Below are 20207 nucleotides of genomic sequence, written 5' to 3' on the forward strand. Positions count from 1 at the left end.
GGCCTGAGCTGCAAAGATCAGAGAAGTTTGCATCAGCAGTTCACTAGTGTTTGGTCTTCTGGTTCTGGTCGCTGTCTGGTAGATGGTGACCAGAGCTTTGCTGGGGTTTGCGTTTTCTGGGTAAAGGCATATTGAAGCCTGCCTCACTGGGGAGTTAAGATGAATACATTGAAGGGGGTGTAGTGTCCCATACTTTGGGAATGCTGTGATACTGAGGAGGTCAGCACTGGTCCCAGAGACGAGGCAGTTGGACTACAGAGCTCTCAGAGGGGGTGCTAGACACTGGATCTGCACCTTGAGATGCCTGGACCTGTGTTTGGATTTCCAGAGACTTAAAGCATGCAGGAGTTCTGGGTTTGGTTCCCCGCTCAGCAGCCCAATGGGTGTCAACTACGTCCGTGACCGGTTTCTAGTGTCTCTCTGGACTCCTCTCTGATATGCTGCCCTTGCGTAACAAGTACTGGCGCCCTGTCTGTCTCCTGGAGCCCTCTGTGTACCCAGCGTGGTTTGCAATCTTTGCTTATGATTCATCGTCATCTGCAGTAGCAAAAACATCCCCTCCTGAGGATGACCCAGAAGAGCGATGGGAAGGGCACAGTGCATCGGGTCTGGAATGTGAATGCTGATCATTTTCTGAATAGCTCTAGTGAACTGTTTACCTTGGCATCAGAGGTGAGTTTGAGGCAGCATTACCCTCCCCCACAGCAGGTGAGGGAGGACAGTCCAATGGTTAGACACTTGTCCAGGACTTGGGAGAGGGGGGTTCAATTCCCTGCTCTGCCACAGAACTTGAGCAAGTCACTTAGCCACTCTGTGCCTCAGCTTCCCCTTGTGCTGCGCAGGATACCAACCTACCTAACAGGTGCTGTGAGTATCAATGCATTAAGATACTCCATTGAGGGGAGGCAGGTAAGTACCTCAGACAGCATGGGGGCGAGATCTGGAATAGGTTCCTGTAGGAGGCGGTGATGTGCCACTGGAGGCTGAACTGCATGGAGGGAGCAGAGTAAAGCATCTTGGGTCTGAGCTAACTGGGGCACTGACTTGGTGGCTCCTTCATGATGGGCGAGCTCCTGCTGGGCGAGGCCCTAGGGCAAAAGCCGAGGGATGGGCAAGGGTGGCCTTTTGGAAAACTCCACTTGTGGCTGTGGCTGGAAATGTCCCTCCCTCTCTTCTCATGCCTAGCCCAGCATGTCTAAAACCAGCGTGACCAGTCACGGGACTGTTGGAGCTCCTCTTCTTCCCCTCGCGGTTCACACCTGGCTAGCGCTGGATACTTCTGCATTGGGGAAGAGAAGCCCAGGGCGCAAGTGGGGAGTGGATTTGCGGATTGGATTTTGATTAGGCCACCCACGGAATAATGCCAGTTCTAAGTGCACAAAGCCGGCCACTAGCCGGGGCTATTTGACACAGTGGTGTCAATCACTTACGGCTGGAGACCATGGTTCAAAACTTTGCCTTGGATCCCTAGTGATCTATATGCAAAAGCACCTGGCTGGTGCCAGCTGCTAGGCAGAGGCCTGGGGCTGGAATAGGATGGGGTGTGGTGTGTCAGGACTGAACTACGTAGAAGCAGCCCTTCAGCTAAGCACATCTTAGTTTTCCCTCCTTAGCATGCTGCATATGCTGCCAGGAAACTCCCATTCCTGTGGCTGAAAGGAACTTCATTCCACTCTGGTTCATTCCAACCTGGCCCATTTGCTTTTCCTGCCTCAGTCACACACTGGGTTTGGATTAGGGGAGAAACAGGAAGCGAAAGAAGCATGTGGAAACCCAGAAAGGGCCCATAGTTGCACCACCTGTGAAATTACATCCATCCAATACAGCCTGGATGCTGGCTTGCTTCACCTCTGTTCATTCACCAGCTGGGTGTCTGACACTCACACCAAGAAAGGGTGGATGGATTATTACTTGTGAGAGCGGGAACTGTTTCTGTTGCTGAGTCGGGGCTGGTGTGCACATTCCTTGTCTAGGCTCGGAAACACTCGCTGCATAAGAATGTGTGGACGGCACGGTCGTGAAGGGAGCCTGTATTTGCCTATGTGACCGCTCCCACTGTGGCAAATGAAGAGCTGGATTTTTGCCATTGTCACACTCTGTCACTGTTACCGGGCTCCCGTTGGCTTGAGGTGCGGTGCATGGGCTCTCTGCCCTGTACTAGGTGCCCGAATCTGTGAGAGGCTCCTGCCTTGGCTCCAAAGTAAACTTCCCGGCTTCCAAAAGTCATCCAGTGCTCGGCGAGATGCACCAGTCTGCAGAGTGGCGAGGCTGTGCTTGTCAGGAGCTGTCAAACAGCTGGTGGGGGGTCCTAGTGCTGTAATGGGTGGGGTGTCAGGGGCAGGTATCTGACCTCTATAGTCATCCGTTTTCTGGCAGGATGATACGCTTGTGTCTTGCTTCGGCTTACGAGAGGGACCAGAAATCGCGTAAAATCTGTGGCTTGCTGAGATACCGACTTCTGAAAATGCCTTCCTCAGGATGCTACGTCTGCCAAATACAGGGGTGGGGAACAGAACTTGATTCTGGTCTCCATAATATCTGCCACCCTGTTGTATGTGAAGAGCAGCTTAGCCTCAGGGTATGTCTTCACTACCCGGATCGGCGGGGATCGATCCAGTGGGGATCGATTTATCGCATCTAATCTAGATGTGATAAATTGACCTGAGTCCTCTCCCATCGACTCCTGTACTTCTGCGCCGTGAACGGCGCAGGCAGAGTCGACAGGGGAGCGGCAGCAGTCAACTCACCGCGGTGAAGACACCATGGTAAGTTGATCGAAGTATGACAACTTCAGCTACGTTATTCACAAATTATTATTATTTCTTCCCCCTCCCTGCCCTCAGTGTAGACCAGGGCTTAATCTCCCAAAGCAAGGAAGTTTGGAGTCAGCATGCCACTTTCTGAATGGTTGCCCAAACTGTCTTGCCCAACTGGTTCTTCACAAAAGGGGCATTCGCAGCAATGATATTTAAATATTAGCCTCATCAGGGGGGATGGCATGAGAACTAGGTAAAGAAACAACATTAAGAGAGAGCATGGACTCTTACAACTGCGATCTGCTGCCCGGGGCATAGGGGTAGGACGGAAGCCTTTTTAACCTTAGCACTAGTAGGAAAGCGAAGGGCATTCACTAGCCATCTTTTATGGGTGTGAAGGGAGCTTGAACTGAAGAAATAAGTGCACTTGGGTAGTGATCTCTGACAAATTTCCAAAGGAATAATTTGGGTTTCCTGGGCAGTTAAACCACTTCAGATCCAGGTGATGGGAATACTCAGTCTTGATCTGATCAAGAAACTCCTTTTAATATCAGTGCAAGGAATGGTCTTATTTCCATTCACCCAAGACCTAATGAGTGGTCTGTCATTAATTAGTAAAGAATGAGTAACTGCACTGTCTTCGCTGCTGGAGAGCGAGACTCTCTCTCTTTCCCATGAACTTGAAGGAAATGAGACTTCAAAATACTCTCCTAAATCTTAGTCTTTCTGTCATCAACATTTCTCAAACTCTTTTGTTTAAACCCAAACAATGGATTTTCTTTTGTACATGCCCTGATTTGCAACAGAACATCTAGTTGCAAATAACCCATTGGATATCCATTCTTTGGGGGTTTTCCTCGATAGAAGAGGCCAAATTAGGTGATGTCATTTTGGGAGGTTTATTGTTCCTAATAGCAGTCTCCTCCCCCGACCACCTTGCACAAACATGCATTTCTCACTGTGTGCTCCAAACCTGAAACCACCCACCCCTCTCCATAACCCCTCCAGGCCATCCCTTCCTTGTCTGAATTGTTTCCAGCTTTTCTCTGCTGAGTGTAAGTGCAGAACCTGTTCCATAACTTAGTGGCATACTGCCATCATAGTGGAGCCAAAGGGCCGAATTCTGAGGAGGAGCTGGGTCCAGAAGTAGACTCTCTACTCTCCAGCATGTCCCATCTTGGGGAGTGGCTTGGCTGTGAATGTGTGAAGCCGAACCTCCCCATGTAGCTACTGGCTCCAGTTGGAATGCTGCCAGAAGAGCATCCAATCTTGCCAACCTTCCTGCAGCACTGGGCCAAAAATCTTGCTGGAGTCACGCACATGAGACTTTGGAGCTCTTGGTCTGGGCTCATCCCCAAACTGGGAACCGTAGCCTATCCCGCTCCAGTACTACTTCCCTGTCCCATTCAGTAACAAGGAACAAGAGCAGGTCCCCAAGGAGGGAAGCAGCTCATATTGCATGGGTTTTTAATATCTTCCCATCCTTGGCACAGACGTGTTTGTCAAACACTTGGAGAGAAGAAGTCAGTCTGAGATTGACTGCTAGCCTGACACAACCCTCTGGGGAGCAGCCCTGAAGCACCACACTGGCTGTTCTGTGTCCATGACAAAAGAAAGGACAGTGGCAAAACATCAGCAGGGTGAGGAACCTCCAAGCAACGCCTCATACCCAGATAGGTGCTGCACTGGGTAGTTGTCATCTCTGCAGACTTGATTATCCCCTTCCATCCTTTAGGATCAGGGTTCATCTTCATTTTCTCTGTACTATCTGCAGTGCTCTTCACCGGTGTAAACAAGGAGTTTGCAGCCAAGATGAGGTTGGTCCTTTTCCCCACTCCTTATTTTACTAGCTCAATTGGCAACTGTTTGCATGAAAGTCACTCTGGAAGAGCTGTATCTGGAGCTGAAGTGGAAGAGCCTTTGGCCACCTTTTTAAGCAACGTGCTCTGCAGTGTATGTGCGTGTGTGTGGTCTGGTTTAGCATTCTCCGGACATTGCTGGCTTCCTTGAAGAGAGGATGCTGCATTCTTTTCCTCCTGCTATCTGCAAATCTCTGGGATAGATCAAATAGTTTCTGAAATTGTTGGAGGCCACTGTTAAGTCTCCCTCTCTCCAGGGCAAAGTTGAAGGAGAGGAATTCAAAACAAAGGTCCACCTGCCAAACAAAACTGCTGCAAATCATACTGGAAAGCCTCCCCTTGGGTGGAAGTCCCTGCTAGCACTAGAAGCTCTGGAATCCGCTGACACTCCAGCATCAGTTTCTATAGCAGGGGCGGGACTGATTGGTGGGCAATCTCCAAGTATGGAGTTATGTGAACTGTGTAGTTCTGAACTCATGGAAAAAATCCGCAGCTGGATGCAGAATTCCAGGCTCACTGCAGTTAGATGGAGGAAAAGGCCTGTTCGCTCCATATGTACATGGGCAGTGCTGGGCTGTTTCCTACCATAGAGTCTCAAGTGCTTTATCTAGAGACTAGACTAGAGTTAATTGACTTGAGCAATGAGACTTCCTTCTGGTTCTTCAGAATTCCAATGCCATGAAATCATTCACTGTCCGTAGGCTACATAACTGTTCAGGAATGATCCTTGGTACAAAATGGACCCTGCCATGTGTTGGTGGAGGTTTCGCTGTGCGAAATCTCTTTCTAAAAGATGCCGTGAATTAGCCTTTTCAACGTTTTGCATTCCTGTCCTGCCAACTTATAAATCGGTTAGAACCATATTCGACTTGCATGTAACATTTAATACACACGGGTGGACAGTAAAGGAAGGTCAAGCTATCCCATGCATTTCCAACCGCAAATAGGTTAACTTAGTTGTCAGTATCTAGCAATTACTGTCCTGGCCTCCAGGGAACAGTCAGCCAGGGAGTTGTTTTGATGTGAGGGTGTGTCTTATTAGTAGAACTCAATACTCCACGCTGTGTCATGTGGGTGGCATTCTGAAATACGCCAGAACGTTGCTCCTGTACTTGCTCATGCAGTTTTAAATTCAATTCTGATCTCGCTTCTTATCCCAGCCCTTCTCTGAACCTAAAGCTAGGGCTCCAAATCCAAGCACCCAGTGTTGCACCATGCTGTTTTCCTCCCCCACAACTTTATTCCCTCTCCATATGTATTGAGCAGGCTGTGCAGAGAGAGCCCATCCATCATGCAATCAGATTGGAAGCTTGTGTCCATATGAAGAATGACATCTGGCAACATCTGGGGTGTGCAAAACGAAGCGAGACTGTCACTAGGAGAGAAGTGGCTGGTTCTGAAGCTCTGCTAAACCCATTTAAAAGCCTCTTAACCACACACTCTTCTCTAGCTGTTAGATTAGAAAATAAATAGAGGACCTGCCTGTGTCCACATCAGTTGGTTTATTTAATGCTAACTTGTGGCGTATGTAGGCTCCAATTGTGAGTCTAAAGCCAGCAGTTGGAGAAACTCGCTGAGTAGAGCTGGCTGGAAAATATAAATGGATTTTTTTTTTGCAGGAAACGTTGAAAAATGTTAATTTCCTATGAACTTTTGACAAATAGGCAAACTGTAGATGGAAAAATTCTTTCATCCAAAAAAAGGGGTCTATGGAAAATCTTTGAGTAGTTCTAGTGTTGGGAACAACTTTGTTTAACCTTCTCCTTACATTCCAGGAGGAGGAGGATTACTCGAGTGGTTGGTTTTTAATCCATACTCCTGGGTTTGCAGGCATTCTAGGGCACCTCCTCCTGCTTCCTGATGTTCTGGCCCAGTGCATCTTGCCTGCTGTCTTCCCTATAGAGAAGAGAACCTGCTACCACCACCTCTTTTGCTTCGCTCCGCGAGGAGGGAAGCAAGGAGCACGGAGCTGAAAGCCACCTGTGCTCGGCCTGCTCCATATGAAGCAAGTCGAAGAGGAGTTTTTCTGATCCAGGTGGAGCTGATCAGAGAAAGGAGCCGGAATGCAGAGCACTCACATACCCCGACACCATACGAGTGATGCCTCGAAGGAGTCCAAGTTTTTTACTTTGAAATCAGCCCAAAGGAGAGCGAAGTGGAAGTGTTCTGCGTGGGATCACATTAAAAGGCTTAGTGCAGGGACTGCTGGAGAACGAGGCACGCATTCGCATCCTAAGTAAGGGAAACACTTGATCTCTCCAGCCATGTGGATGATAGTCTTCCCACCTGGTCGGGCATGCGACTGGGAACAGGGCCAGGCTCTGCTTGCAGGGGCTGCAACAAATGGGAACCGAGGCAGTGCATCAGCAGAGCTGGGGATTCGGGGTGGGGAAGGGTATCACTTGCGTAGTGTGTGTTTGTGCTAAACTGACCCTCCTGCTCTCTAGCAGTAGGGCTGCCCTTTGAGTAGCAAAACTCACTAGCCTGTTAACTTGATCGCTGGGCCTTAATGGTGACTGTGGCAAGCCTAGTGTGTGGTGCAGAAGGTGGCTCCTACCTGCCCCCGAGCCCTGGTTGATGCTACCGTACCTGTTGGACCCCTGCAGAACGCCGCAGAAGTGATTCTTAAAGGGATCCTAGCGCCTTTAAATCGCCCTGTTTTCCCTCCTATAATTACAAGTGAGGTTAGAGTTATTCGTCTCATTCCATTCTGTCGCCTCCTACACGGGACCATACCCCTCCACCAGTCGCGCCTCAAATGTGGGGTGCTGTGCAACTGATGTGACTAATGCCGGGAGGTTGAAATGGGGGTGGGTTTCCTTTCTCCAGTGGATATATGGATATAGAGTTTGTGATTCTGCATTTCTGATTTTAAACTGTTCTCAAACCAAGGGAACAGCGAAACTTTGGGGCTGTAAAACCAGTGGCCTCCCTCAGCGAGGGTCCAGTGAAAGGGGCTGTGTCTGTCTGCACACACTTGACAACACTTTGTGTAGTTTGGTGCACTGTTTTTGACTCTCCCCGGCCCTTTATTCCTCCCCTCTTTATAGTAGGTCAGTCCCTCTATTTGTGTGGATCCCTCACACAGCAGGAGAGAATTAGCTAGTTCTTTAAACAGGATTTTTTTTTAAACCACAGCACTGACTAAGAGGCAAGGGAAGGGTCAAAAGCCCCACAAAAGTCACTTATATTGACTAAATGCCACGTAGACTCTGGCTCCCCAATGCAAGAGGGGGCTGTGTGAGGAGCTCAGGAGATGTGGGGAGTCTGAAACACAAAGCAGACGCTGCCTCGATCCCTCTTGCCATGTGTTTTGACAGGGAGTCTGTGCTGGAGTCTGGGAGTTGCACCACTGTAGTTCTCATGACGAGTTTAACCGTGAACTAGATTCTGTGTGACGTGTATCAAGGCTTTTTTTTTTTTCCCTCCAGGGTAGTTATTTGGGAGGGGATGGGAACACAGCGTGGGAGGTCCCAGATTTACGTGGACAGGTGAGTGGGATTGTATATGTCAAAGGGACCCCGGTGAACAGTGCAATGAAGAGGCACCCATGTGGAGCCTTGCTTCCCCTCAAGGACCAGGAGACTTCCGCTGCATAGGACTCACCCTGGGAGCCTGGCTACCCAAAGAACCTAAAATCTCTCCAGAGCCAGCTGACAGACCTGTCTGCAGTTCTCTAGCCTAAGCTCGCTGGGACCGCTTGCTCACGGCTCCATCTCTGTGCCCACCTCCCCATGGAAATGCCTGCAATGATCCTCCCTAGAGGACCCTCCCTGTGTGATCTGCTTCAGTTAGTCCATGGCTGGGACATGCCTGTCCTTCCTGAACACTGGCCAAGTGTCCACCTGCTCAGGTGCTGATCAGGCATTCCTGTTGTGGTGCTGAGAAAGCGAAGGGGCCTTTGCCTGTAATTGCTCACCCTTGGCGTGTGTGGGAGAGATGAGACCCTGGTACCAAGGGAGATCTGATGCAATGTTCCTCTGTAGTACTGCAGCCCAGAGAGCTTCCAGCTGGCTTGAAGGGTTGTGGAATTCTCTCAGATGGCAGCACAGAGAGGTTGCACCAGTCTTCCTTGCCATTCATGTCCTGCCCGCTTGCTGCAGGGCAGCGGGAAGGAACAGGCCTTCTCTTCCCTTGCTTGGTGTTTCGGCTGCTAACTGCTTTCTGTTCTGGTAAACCCAGTTGGTTGGGGTGGGGGCAGGGGTGCGTTGCCACAGGTGCTGGAGGACACTTGGGCCCAGTCTCTGGAGCTGGGGAAGGACCAAACTGTTTGTTCGCTATCTAATGCCAGTTGTACTGAGGTATCTCGTGGAGGCCTTGATGAAGGCCAGAGCCCCACCATTAACTGCTGCCCAGTGAGATGGTCCCTGTCCCAAAAAACCCTTCAGTTTAAGCATCCCAGATGGGGAGCTGAGTCGGAGAGAGAAAGTGACCTGCTTGTGGTCTCATAGCAGGTCTCTTGCACAGCTGAGAATGGAACCCAGATCTCCTGGCTCCCAGCCCAGTGCCTTATTGACAGGACTCCATCTCTTCAGCTGACTTTGGGGATGGGATGCATGCTAGACCCCCCATGTCTCCTCTCCTGAGAGGAAGGATTTGGGCGGGGGAGGTGGGGGAAGCTCCTGTCTCATGGGGATAGGGAGCTGTTTGATCACTCCATGCAGCGGAGTCACTTTTGGGTCACTTCCACAGGAGGAGCCAATAGCCCAGAAGAGACCACGGAGTTGTTCCAAACCTTAGTCCCCAGTTTGAACCAGCAGAGGCACTTCTTCCCCTGGTACTTTGCACCAATCAGAGAGCACTTGTGTGTGTGTGTGTGTGTGGCGGGAGGGGGGGACGACAAAACTCACCCGCAGCCAAGCTGTTTGGTAGGTGAACTCACTCGCCTTCCCGCTGGAGTCCGCAAGCCCCAGGATGCCTGCTTGGTGTGTTCCGGGTGCTGCTGAACCCCGTGGGCGAGATCTGCCAGGTGTGGGAAGCCCCTGCAGCGTTCCCATCCTGTTCCTTGCCTTAGCGGGTGTCATTGGCCCTTAGCAGGTGAGCGAGGTCCCCTGTGCCATACCGGTACAATTCCCTTTCGTGCACTCTGAGAGCCATTGTAAAAATGGCTTGTCTGTATGCCTCTTAAAGCCAAAGAGCAGAGGCAAAAGCGCACAGTGGTTTCACCCTGCCCCCCACCCCAAATCCTCCAGCCATTGCTGATAGCCACAGGAAACCCTTGTGTGCGGTGGTCCCAGCAGTGAAACCTGGCAGGGCTCCCTGGCTGGAGCACACTGTCTGCACAAAGGCGTGGGTTTGTTAAAGTGACCGAAAGCCTTTTCCTCTAATTCCCCAATGGTGGTTCGCCTGGGAAAGGATTTTGTTTGAAAGAATCCCTGTGAAACGCAGCTGTTGCCTCTCAAAAGCAGAAAGTACCTGCTTAGACGCTCCCAGACTGGCTCTGAGTTTGTGTCTCACCCTTTCTGCTCAGCTCACCTTAAGGAAAGCTCTGCTTTGCCAGCCTGATGCCTTTTGTCCTCTGCTAGGGGCAATTCACTAAGGCAGATGCCTGGGCTTGTCACAAACTCCATCGCAGAATGGATCCGAGTGGATGGACGATCCTACAAGCAAGAGTTGGGAGAGGGGGTGGGGAGGTGCGGTGGGATCTGTACAGATCCTGATCTAAACATGTTCTCTCTAAGGCCTGGGTTGTGGCTGGAAAAGCCAGAGCCCTGCTGGAGCAGGTGTGGTGGTGCAGAGGCCGTTTGGGGAGGTATCTATGGCTGCAGTGGAAGAGCAGGCTCTGTTATACTATGCACCTTCCCTGCTCTTCTGCAGCCTGTCTCTTCCCTACCCTCCATGGAGGCTAGTCCCATTACTGATGCCAACCTCAGATGGTCTGTGTTCAGGCTGCATGCGCTGTAGGAAAGTGTCTTCAATGTGCCGCTAAGCACGTACGCAGGGCTGCTTCCGTAAGTGGTTAGAAGTATCCCTGAGCCCTGCTCAAAGCCCACTGAGCTGGCAAGGCATGCGAGCCGTTTTCCTCCCAAGTTTCTTTCTTCGCTTAAAGAAACTTAAGCAATTCATGGGAGGGGGTGTGGAACCCTATAAGATTAACTCCGTGACCTCTCCCCAGCTATACTGTTAGGTCTTTCCTCACTTGAGGAGTGAAAAGTCTCTGCAGCCTCTGTTTATACCAGGAGTGGGCAAATTTTTTGACCTGAGGGCCACATCTGGGTGGGGAAATTGCATGCGGGGCCATGAGTGTAGGGCTGGGGCAGGGGGTTGGGGTGCAGGAGGGGTGCGAGGTGCAGCAGGGGGCTCAGGACAGGGGGTTGGGGTGTGGGGTGCAGGAGAGGTTCGGAGTGTGGGCTCTGGCCCAGTGCCGCTTACCTGGAGCGGCTCTGGGGTGGTAGTGGTGCGCAGCGGGCCCTGCTCCCAGCCCCGCCCCTGCACTGCTCCGGGAAGCAGCCGGTGCCACGTCCCTGCAGCCTGTGGGTGAGAGGGGGCAGAGGGCTCTGCACGCTGCCCTTGCCTGTAGGTACCTCCCCTGAAGCTCCTGTTGGCCACGGTTCCCTGTTCCTGGCCAACAGGAGCTTCAGGGGAGGTACCCACAGGCGAGGGCAGCGCGTGGAGCCCTCTGCCTCCCCTTCCCCAGGGGCTGCAGGGACGTGGTGCCAGCTGCTTCCTGGAGCGGCACGGGGGGCAATCCTGGGGGCCGGATCCAAAACCCAGAGGGGCCAGATCTGGCCCACGGACCGTAATTTGCCCACCTCTGGTTTATATCATAACACCACCATTCTTCCTCCATAACCACTGTCCTTTATTACACTCACTCTACAGGATGTGCAATACGGGCCTGCTAGTATTGACAGAACAATCTTAATGTCTGGAATTTCCTGCCTCTGGGATCTCAGGCTTTTTTTTGTATCTAGCGTTAATAAGCGTGTAACCCACAACTACACTGGGGCTAAGACACTGCATGGAGGGTGGGAGTTTTAGCAGGGCTGGGCATTGGCCTAACTCTGCTCCCACTGAAGTCCATGGCAACTCAGAGGTGGTTAAGTCCCAGTGTTGTGGAGATGGAAGAAAAACTGAGGCACCAAAGGGTAAGTCACTTGCCCAAGGTTGCACAAAGAGGCAGTGTCAGAGCCGGGAATAGAATAGTTCTCAGGTGGTGTCTGTTCAATGGACAGTGGTCCCTTCATGTCTTGGCTTTCAAGCAAGAGTCCAAAGGGGACCTTCCCTGCCCTTCTGCAATGTGCATAGAGGGACCCAGCTTCCCATGCCGTGCAGACATAATCACTGGGAAAAAGCAGCCACGACAGCTGGGAGAGTTTATATTGTCCCATCCCTGGCATGGGAGTGGTACGGGCAGCCTTGCTGACTGCACTCAGTAGCTTCCCTCGGTAGATCAGCCTTCTCCCACGTGACGGGGACGTGTATTCAGCGGCTCTGTCTTGGATGCAGTATGGAGGGAAAAGTCACACGCCAGAGACGCGGCTCTGCTCATCCATCCTGAACCTTCTGACAGCCTGGCTGGTGGATGGGTGAAGCAGAGCAGGCTGTAGCAGAGACCCGGCCCTCGTGTGCCCGGCGCTCTCTTTGTATGCCCTGCTAGTGTGCAAGTGCCGCGTGGTCTTGGGGCGAAGGGCCAGCTATGTGTCAGAGATGAGATGGAGGGGTAGACAGATAGAGATTTCAGAGCCTTCCCAGTGAAGGTACTGGGATGAAGTAGTCTGTCAAAACCATTCTGGTTCTTAGTGTAATAAATCCTCCTTCTATGGAGGTGTGCACAGTAATGTACAGACCGACCAGGCAAGGTCCCTGCCCCGAGGAACTTACAACCAAGCAGCCCAATCCTGCTCCCACTGCAGTGTCTGGGTATGCCCAAGGCGTGCGTGCCTTAATGAGTAACCATGCAATCTTATTGTTCCCAAGAACGGCCACACTGGGTCAGACCAAAGGTCCATCTAGCCCAGAATCCTGTCTTCCGACAGTGGCCAATGCCAGGTGCCCCAGGTGGGAATGAACGGAACAGGGAATCATCAAGTGATCCATCCCGTCGCCCATTCCCAGCTTCTGGCGAACAGAGGCTAGGGACACCATCCCTGCCCATCCTGCCTAATAGCCATTGGTGGACCTATCCTTCGTGAACTTATCTAGTTCTTTTTTTAACTCTGTTATAGTCTTGACCTTCATAACCTTCTCTGGTAAGGAGTTCCACAGATTGACTGTGTGTTGTGTGAAAAAAAAAATACTTCCTTTTGTTTGTTTTAAACCTGCTGCCTATTAATTTCATTTGGTGACCCTTAGTTCTTGTGTTACGAGAAGGAGTAAATAACACTCCCTTATTTACTTTCTCCACATCTATCATGGTTTTATAGACTTCTATCATCTCCCCACTTAGTCGTCTCTTTTCCAAACTGAAAAGTCCCAGTCGTATTAATCTCCCCTCATACAGCAGTCGTTCCATACCCCTAATCATTTTTGTTGCCCTTTTCTGAACTTTTTCCAATTTCAATATCTCTTTTTTGAGTTGGAGTGACCAGATCTGCACACACAATTCAAGGTGTGGGCGTACCATGGATTTATAGAGGGGCAATATGATATTTTCTGTCTTATTCTCTATCCCTTTCTCAATGATTCCCAACATTCTATGTGCTTTTTTGACTACTACTGCACGTTGAGTGGCATCCCCATGGCATCCTGTTCTGGTATCACCCCTGTTGCCTTGTGGAACATGGACTGGGAGCTGTTTGGGGCAGGGGCTGTCTTTCCTAGGTAGGTGCTTTAGCATATGTGTGAGCACATGGGGAAAACTGATAATAGATAAAGTCCTATTGATTTCAGTGGCAGCATGACTGGGGCCTAAACTGAATGGGGGTTGGGACTTTGTAAAGGAACCAAAAGGGAATTAGGCAGCTGAATCCCACTGAACTCCCTTCAGGTCCCTTTGAAATGCCCTGCTGGAAAGCAGCGACTGGCCCAGATGACGGTATTGCTGGGGCGTGCAGAGTTTCTGGAAGTGCTGAACTTGTTTTATCTGGGGAGCGGCTTGTGTACGTTTTGCTTTGCATCTTCCCTGGGGAGCTAATGGGCAGGCATGTTCTGGAACGATCGGGAGTAGGTAGCAGTGGAGCAGGGGTCTGTGGTGGTTGCTGGACAACTGTTGGGTTTGGAGCTGGCAGAGGATTATAGAACGCCCCTCAGCTGGGGGCTGCGACTGGTAACTTCAGAGCCTGTCTCAGCTGTTGGTTTGCCTTTTTAGGCCCCAGTTAAATACAGTGTCTGCGCTGAGCACTGCCCTGGAGGTGGGGTAGGGAGGGCAACCTTTCTCCCTGCTCATTACCAGGTCGGTGTATGACGCAGCCAAGCCCCATCCTGCAGTTTCATTATCAAAGCTATAATCACAGGGTCTGCATTGCCATCTCTCTATCAGAAGCCATTATCGCAGAGGGCAAGAGGGGCGTGGCCCGGAAGACTCTTATAGTGGTGTGAATTGAGGCCATGTGCCGTCATGGTAAGGCCTTCTTCCCGGGGGGGGGGGGGGCAGCTGCCCCTTGGGGAGTCCCAGAGCTGCAGGAAGCTCCAAGTGCTCCCGACACTAGGAGAGGAAGCAGGTGGGAGTCTCAGGTCTGAGGGCTGATCTTAGGCTGCAACACAAACAAGCTTTGATGTGAGAAGGGTTTTCTCCTAGAAGAAGCCTTGGGGCAGCTGAGAATTGCTCCACGTGTGTCTGGCTCATTGGTGTTGTCCTGCTGTTAGTGACTTTGCTAGTATAACCGGCTGCTCAACGTGTTCTGCCTCTGCTGGACCCACACTGGATGCGAGTTTGACTCTGAACCAGCCCAGCTTCCAAACCTAACTGCAGAGGTTCATGCTTTTTAGCTCTGGAACTCTCTGGTATCAACCAAGTTGGTGGCCAGCATGAACTACTTGGTATCCTCCAGAGCGGTTAAGGGAGTTCTTTGCGGAATCCCAAAGAGCTGGGGAGGAACTTCCCTGATCAAATACATATTGGAACAAATGGGCCTAGTACTTGCCAGCTGTTGCCACGCTGCGTGTGATGGTTATTTTGAAATGTCATGGTGACAGTGGGAAATGAATTTGGATCGTGGGTCCCTAACAGCAAACTGAGCCAAGGAAGAATCTTGAACTGCAATCAGTATCTGGCCTGTGATACAGTGGAGAAATCCTGGCTGGGTGGTGGGGGAGCGTCGGTGGTAGAGGCTGTCTGGTTCATGCCAATGTAAGTTACCGAGTATTTACCACCCCGATAGAAAGTTCTCCTTTTGGTATGGAACAGCTTGTGTGTTAGACTGGGAGCAGGGCAGGAGGGACACCTGGGGCCTTGCCCACACTAGAAAAGTTTTGCTGGCATAGCTATACCAGCAGAGTTATACTGGCAAATCTTCATAGTGCAGAAACCACTTACACTAGTATAACAGAGTTTCTCCCGGCAAAGTGATTCCCTGAGACGTGGGAACTCGCCAGTTCCCTGAGACAAAAGCTATGTGTCACGGAGTTACCGGGCGATGCTCTGGAACTGCTCCCCACAAAGCCAGTCAGGACTTTGGGGAGCCTTCTCTTCCTTGAAGCAGACTTGTTTAGGGCAAGAAGCTTACACGTCTTTACCTTCTGGGTCTTTTTTTGGAGCATTTAGCATTCTTTGCCCCTCCGTGCGCTTTCCACAGCGAGCCCGCCTCAGTGGGGTCCTGGGGAAGCCACCGGGTTCTGCACCCCCACTTTGCAGTCAGATGTGACTCTTAGCCGGCCAGTAAAACAGAGGGTTATTTGATGACAGGAACAGGGTCTAAAACAGAGCTTGTAGATACAGCGAACCGGACCCCTCGGCCGGGTCCATTCTGGGAGGCAGTGAACCAGACCCCCCACGTTTGCACTTCACTTTTTGACCCCAGCCAGCTTCAGACTAACCACCCCTCCCAGCCCCTCCTCTCTGCTCAGCCCCTTTCCTGGGCCAGGAGGTTACCTGATCCCTTTGTCTCCAACACGTTCAGCTGGCACCTTTGCAGAGGAGGGGCCCAGGCCATCAGTTGCTAGGAGACAGAGTGCCAGGCATTTAGGTGCCCTGGCCCTTTGCTCTGCCAGATACTTAAGAACTGCCATGGGGACACTGAGGCACCAACACAGTACTCAGAGAAAACATTAAGAACTTTCCCAGTTCATCACATTATGCTGGCAAAAGCACTCTTATGCCCATATATCAGGGTTTATACCAGCATGAAAATCACAGCCCTAACCAACACAGCTATGCCAATAACAAGTTTAACTGTAGAGCAGACCTTAGTTTTGAATATATTGTCACTTGGTCCCAGGGGTACGTTGTACTGAAATTCCCCTGTGATTTCCACCATCTCTTGCCCCAAGTCCACCAGTGACTGTTCTTGTATGAAACAAAACTGTTATTGAGTTCCCACCTGACACTATATGACCAAACCAGGGTTTCTGGAGTCTCTGTAGGAGTCTTTCCTGCATCCCTCTACTCTGCATCTTGGCCTCTGTTTCCAAAGACAGGAGCATGACTCCCAGTAGGGAGGGTGGCACTCTGGGTGCTGGCCAGCTCTGCCTCCTGGCAAAGGTCACTGGTATTGCTGGCACTAGGAATGGGAAAATATTTTGAGTGGCACAGTCTGCCCACATGCCTTATTCACCACTCCATTCTGAGCTGCACGATTCGGGTTTGTTTGCAGATCAGACGCTGATGGAAATGTGACTGACCTGGCCCAGGGCTGTTTGATTCAGTAGGACGTGCTGAGCGCCTGCACCCGGGGGCAGGTCACATGTGGCGAAAGCTGCCCTCCCTTCACCAGTGAGAGAGCTGAGTTTGGGGCCAGACTGGGAACATGCAGGTGACAAGTGTCCTGCAATAAGAGAATGGAACCTCCCCTTCAGGCCGGGAAGGCCTCCTGGGCAGCGCGTGAATGATAGGCTGCTGGCAGGTGCACTGGAACAGCTCCCGTGGGCACTTGGTGGGTTTCCTTCCATAACCCGGGCTGGACTGTGGGGTGTGCTAGAAACTTCCCAGATGGCCTCTGGTTGGCTGACTTCTCCTGGCACATTCAGAATGGGAGGAGGAGGAAACAGGCAGCACTGAAGTAACATAACAGGTGATGGACTTTGAGGTTACCCGGGCCACTCGGAAGACAGTTTTTAAGACATTCTTGGTAGAGGTGGAATTCCCCAGTGAGCAGTGTCCTGCATGAGCCTGTCACGTTGCACCCAAAAAGTAGCAAAAGCATCATCTTTCTCTCATGCCTCTTCCTGTCCATCCCTCTAAGAGCTAAGAGTGGGGCATGTGGGCACGAGGAAGGCATATGCCAAAGTGACCCCACTTGGCACAACCACTAACGCAAGACAGGGCTGGATGGTCAGGGCAGAAGGACTCCTGCTTATGTATCTGGCACCGTGATGTGTGCAGTAGAAATGCAGGCAGACACAGTAAAGAGCCGTTTATTGCAAACTGGAAGACTACATGGTCCTAGCTTAGGTGCAAGTGAGTTCTTCAGCATAGGTCTTCCAGGAGTATTGTGATCAAAAGAAAAGTTGGACTTAGTGGGAGAGGGGGTTGTTTTAAATGTGGAAGGTATCTAGACTAGGAGGAGAAATGACCACAAGTCCTGCTAATGCAATAGAGTGTGTATGGATTACTCAGTAACCCACCGGCTGCTCATCGGAGTAAGATGATTCCACTAACACACGCAACCCTGTCCCCCCGCCCCCGTGCCCATGAGCCCACAAACAGATGGCCAATGATATGCTAACCATCATGATAGGGCTGCTTTTAGCTGGTAGATAGTCCCCCAGAGCTGCAGGAAGTGAGACACTTCCTTACTAATAATCTCGAACCGGTCCCAGGCTTTCATGTTAAAGTGCAAAGTGACTCGAGGAGTCTCCCCAGCAGATGGAAGAGGGGGTTTGTAGCCTGCGTGTCTGTGGGGTCTTTGATGTGTTTTGAAGTCAGGCAATCTGTGTTAAACCTCTCTCCATTTTGACTTTCAGAGAAAACCGGGAAGGTGCTGGGAGAATTCTGCCAGTTTTACGAGGAACAGTATGGAGTCGCACTCTTCAACAGCGTCCGGTATGAAATCGAGGGCAACGGAGGGCCTCAGTCCCAGCTGCTCCACCGCAAGGTAAGGGAGAGGCTCCTCATTGCCCTGTCCTGGGATCTCTGGCTCCGCTCTGCTCCAGATGCTGGCTTGGGTTGCTGCTCCCTGCAACATCTTTGCACTCAGACCTGAATGCAGAAATGGAGTTGGGCCACAGAACGGATCCAGATTCAGTGTCGATGAAGCTTTGGCTCTGGGAGCGTTGTGCATGCCCAAATGTAGCTGAAAGGTGGGCTCACGGGGATGGGAGGCAGATGCCGCAGGCAAGTCTGCTGCCGGGAGCGTCAGCAATGATGCATTTTTCAGTGCTGTGAGAGCAGGCCTTCCTGGTGGGGATCTTCCAGTGTGAGATCCGGGAGAAAGCTGGAGTGGAAAATTTCACCTCTCTAGTGGGGAAAGGCCAAGTTCTTCCAGCAAGTCAAGCCAAACTGCGGCGTTGGAGTTGAACCCTTGTGCTTATGGGATGTGTGTTTGAAGGGGGGCACGGCAAGCGGCCAGTCCCACCATAGGTGGTTGAAGCTCTGGGGCTCATTCTGGGGGAGCAGAATCTTCTAGCTTTAGACACTTCTGGGACTCCTACTCCAGGCCAGGAGCTGGTACAGGCCCTTCACCCCGCAGCTTGCCTCTGACCCAAGTTCCAGCCTTGGCTTTTCCTTCCCAAGTGAGTCAAGTGACTTAATTGCGGCTGTGTGCAATGTGATTCATTTCCCCTAGCCACAGAGGGAGTGAAAGGGCTCCCTGGAGGTGCCATGCATTGCAGCCCCACTTTGCCTTTCACTGGACTCCCTTGTATGTCTGACTGCTAATGCCCATTGTGGCTCCAAACTGCCAGTATGGAGCAACACGGGCACCTTGCCTGAGGTGCCACAGACGTTCGAGGGAGTGAGCTCTGGGAGGATAGGTGTATCTGAGAGAGAATTTCCATCTGCATAGATGATGGCAGTTTTGCATCCAGAAGCATGCTCCCTGCAGCAAGGGGCTAGGGACGAGAGCTTCGGAGATTGGATCCTTACATGGATAACGAGACTGTGCTGTTACAGCTGCTGCTGACAAATTTGGGAATATCCTGTTTCAGGGCATAAGCCAGTCTCCCTAACTAGGGGGATTTGGAGACCTAATGCTGGGAAGACAGATTCTCCCATTTGACCCCAAAGCAGGCAGTAAACCACCTTCAGAGGCATGAGTTACTGGCCAGTGTCAGGTAGGTACTGGACCAGACGGACACTGGGTCTGACTAAGTATGCAAATTCCTATATTCAGAGCATAGCCTGCCATCCGTTCCCTCCGGCCTCCCATCCCCCTCGTGTAAAATCACACGCCTGCTTTTCCAGTGTCCAGATGCAAATGTAGCTAGGCGAAGCGCTGGAGACTGAAGCAGGAAGCTTTGAACACCTTGCCCCTGCCAGTACTTACTAGCTTATTATTCTAGATGTCACACTGAAATGAGCCAGCAGCTAAAGAGTTAACCTGGTCATGTACTAGAGCACAAAGTTAATTAGCACAGCTATCTTGCGGTGTGCGATAGGCTAGGACAGGGGTCTGCAATCTTTCAGAAGTGGTGTGCCAAGTCTTCATTTATTCACTCTGATTTGAGGTTTCACATGCCAGTAATACATTTGAATGTTTTTAGAAGGTCTCTTTCTATAAGTGTATTATATATCATGAAACAATTGTTGTATATAAAGTAAATAAGGTTTTTAAAATATTTAAGAAGCTTCATTTAAAATTAAATTAAAATGCAGAGCCCCCTGGACCGGTGGCCAGGATCCAGGCAGTGTGAGTGCCACTGAAAATCAGCTTGCGTCCTGCCTTCAGCATGCGTGCCATAGGTTTCCTACCACTGGGCTAGGAGGACCAAGGTACAGTCTAAAACGAATGCATTATTGCAATTGATGGTAGTCTGACCAGAGTCTGGGCCTTGCTCAGAGGCACTTCTGATCAACACACAACTACTGATGCACAGATTGATTTGTATTGTGGTTGCACTGAGAGAGTCGCCAGTCATGGGCCTATTGTGCTAGGTGCTGTACAAACGCAACACAAAACATCCCTGCTCCAAAGAGCTTGCAGTCCAAGTAGATGTAGCCCTGGCCCTGCAGAGAGACAGGCATCATGAGTTCCGTCTCTCGTGCTATGTTACAAACAGGAAGGTTTCAGAAACTTCCGGAGTATAGACACCCTTGTGATGTTTGTTGCTGATGGATATAGTGGGTAGGGTCGCACCCTCCTTTTTGGGCTGCTGCCCGTGACTGAATCTTGGAGACCTTTAAGATTCAAGCTAGGTTTGCATTGTTTCCACTCTGGCTGATATTTTTCCAGGGTGGGGAGGAGCATTTGGGTTTCAATTCTTCACCCGTTCAGTGGTGCCACTCATCCTGTCTGCAGCTCAGACCTGTTCCCACTGCAGGGGGAAGAGAATGTGAACTTCAACCATAAACAAAGAGCCAGAGACAGGAAATACCAGGCTGTGCGAGGTTGGAAGC

General features: G+C 51.1%; 1 protein-coding gene across 1 annotated transcript in view; it reads left to right on the forward strand.

Moving 5' to 3' along the window:
• The window catches only part of NIBAN2 (niban apoptosis regulator 2), a 101035-nt gene that overhangs the window by 29499 nt on the left and 51329 nt on the right, over positions 1-20207 (forward strand). The window contains exon 2 of the mRNA XM_050926339.1: positions 17618-17748. Coding sequence (XP_050782296.1) covers positions 17618-17748 — 131 coding nt within the window. The remainder of the gene's footprint in view (positions 1-17617; positions 17749-20207) is intronic.

This window comes from Gopherus flavomarginatus, chromosome 17 (assembly GCF_025201925.1).
Source record: "Gopherus flavomarginatus isolate rGopFla2 chromosome 17, rGopFla2.mat.asm, whole genome shotgun sequence".
Taxonomy (NCBI): domain Eukaryota; kingdom Metazoa; phylum Chordata; order Testudines; family Testudinidae; genus Gopherus; species Gopherus flavomarginatus.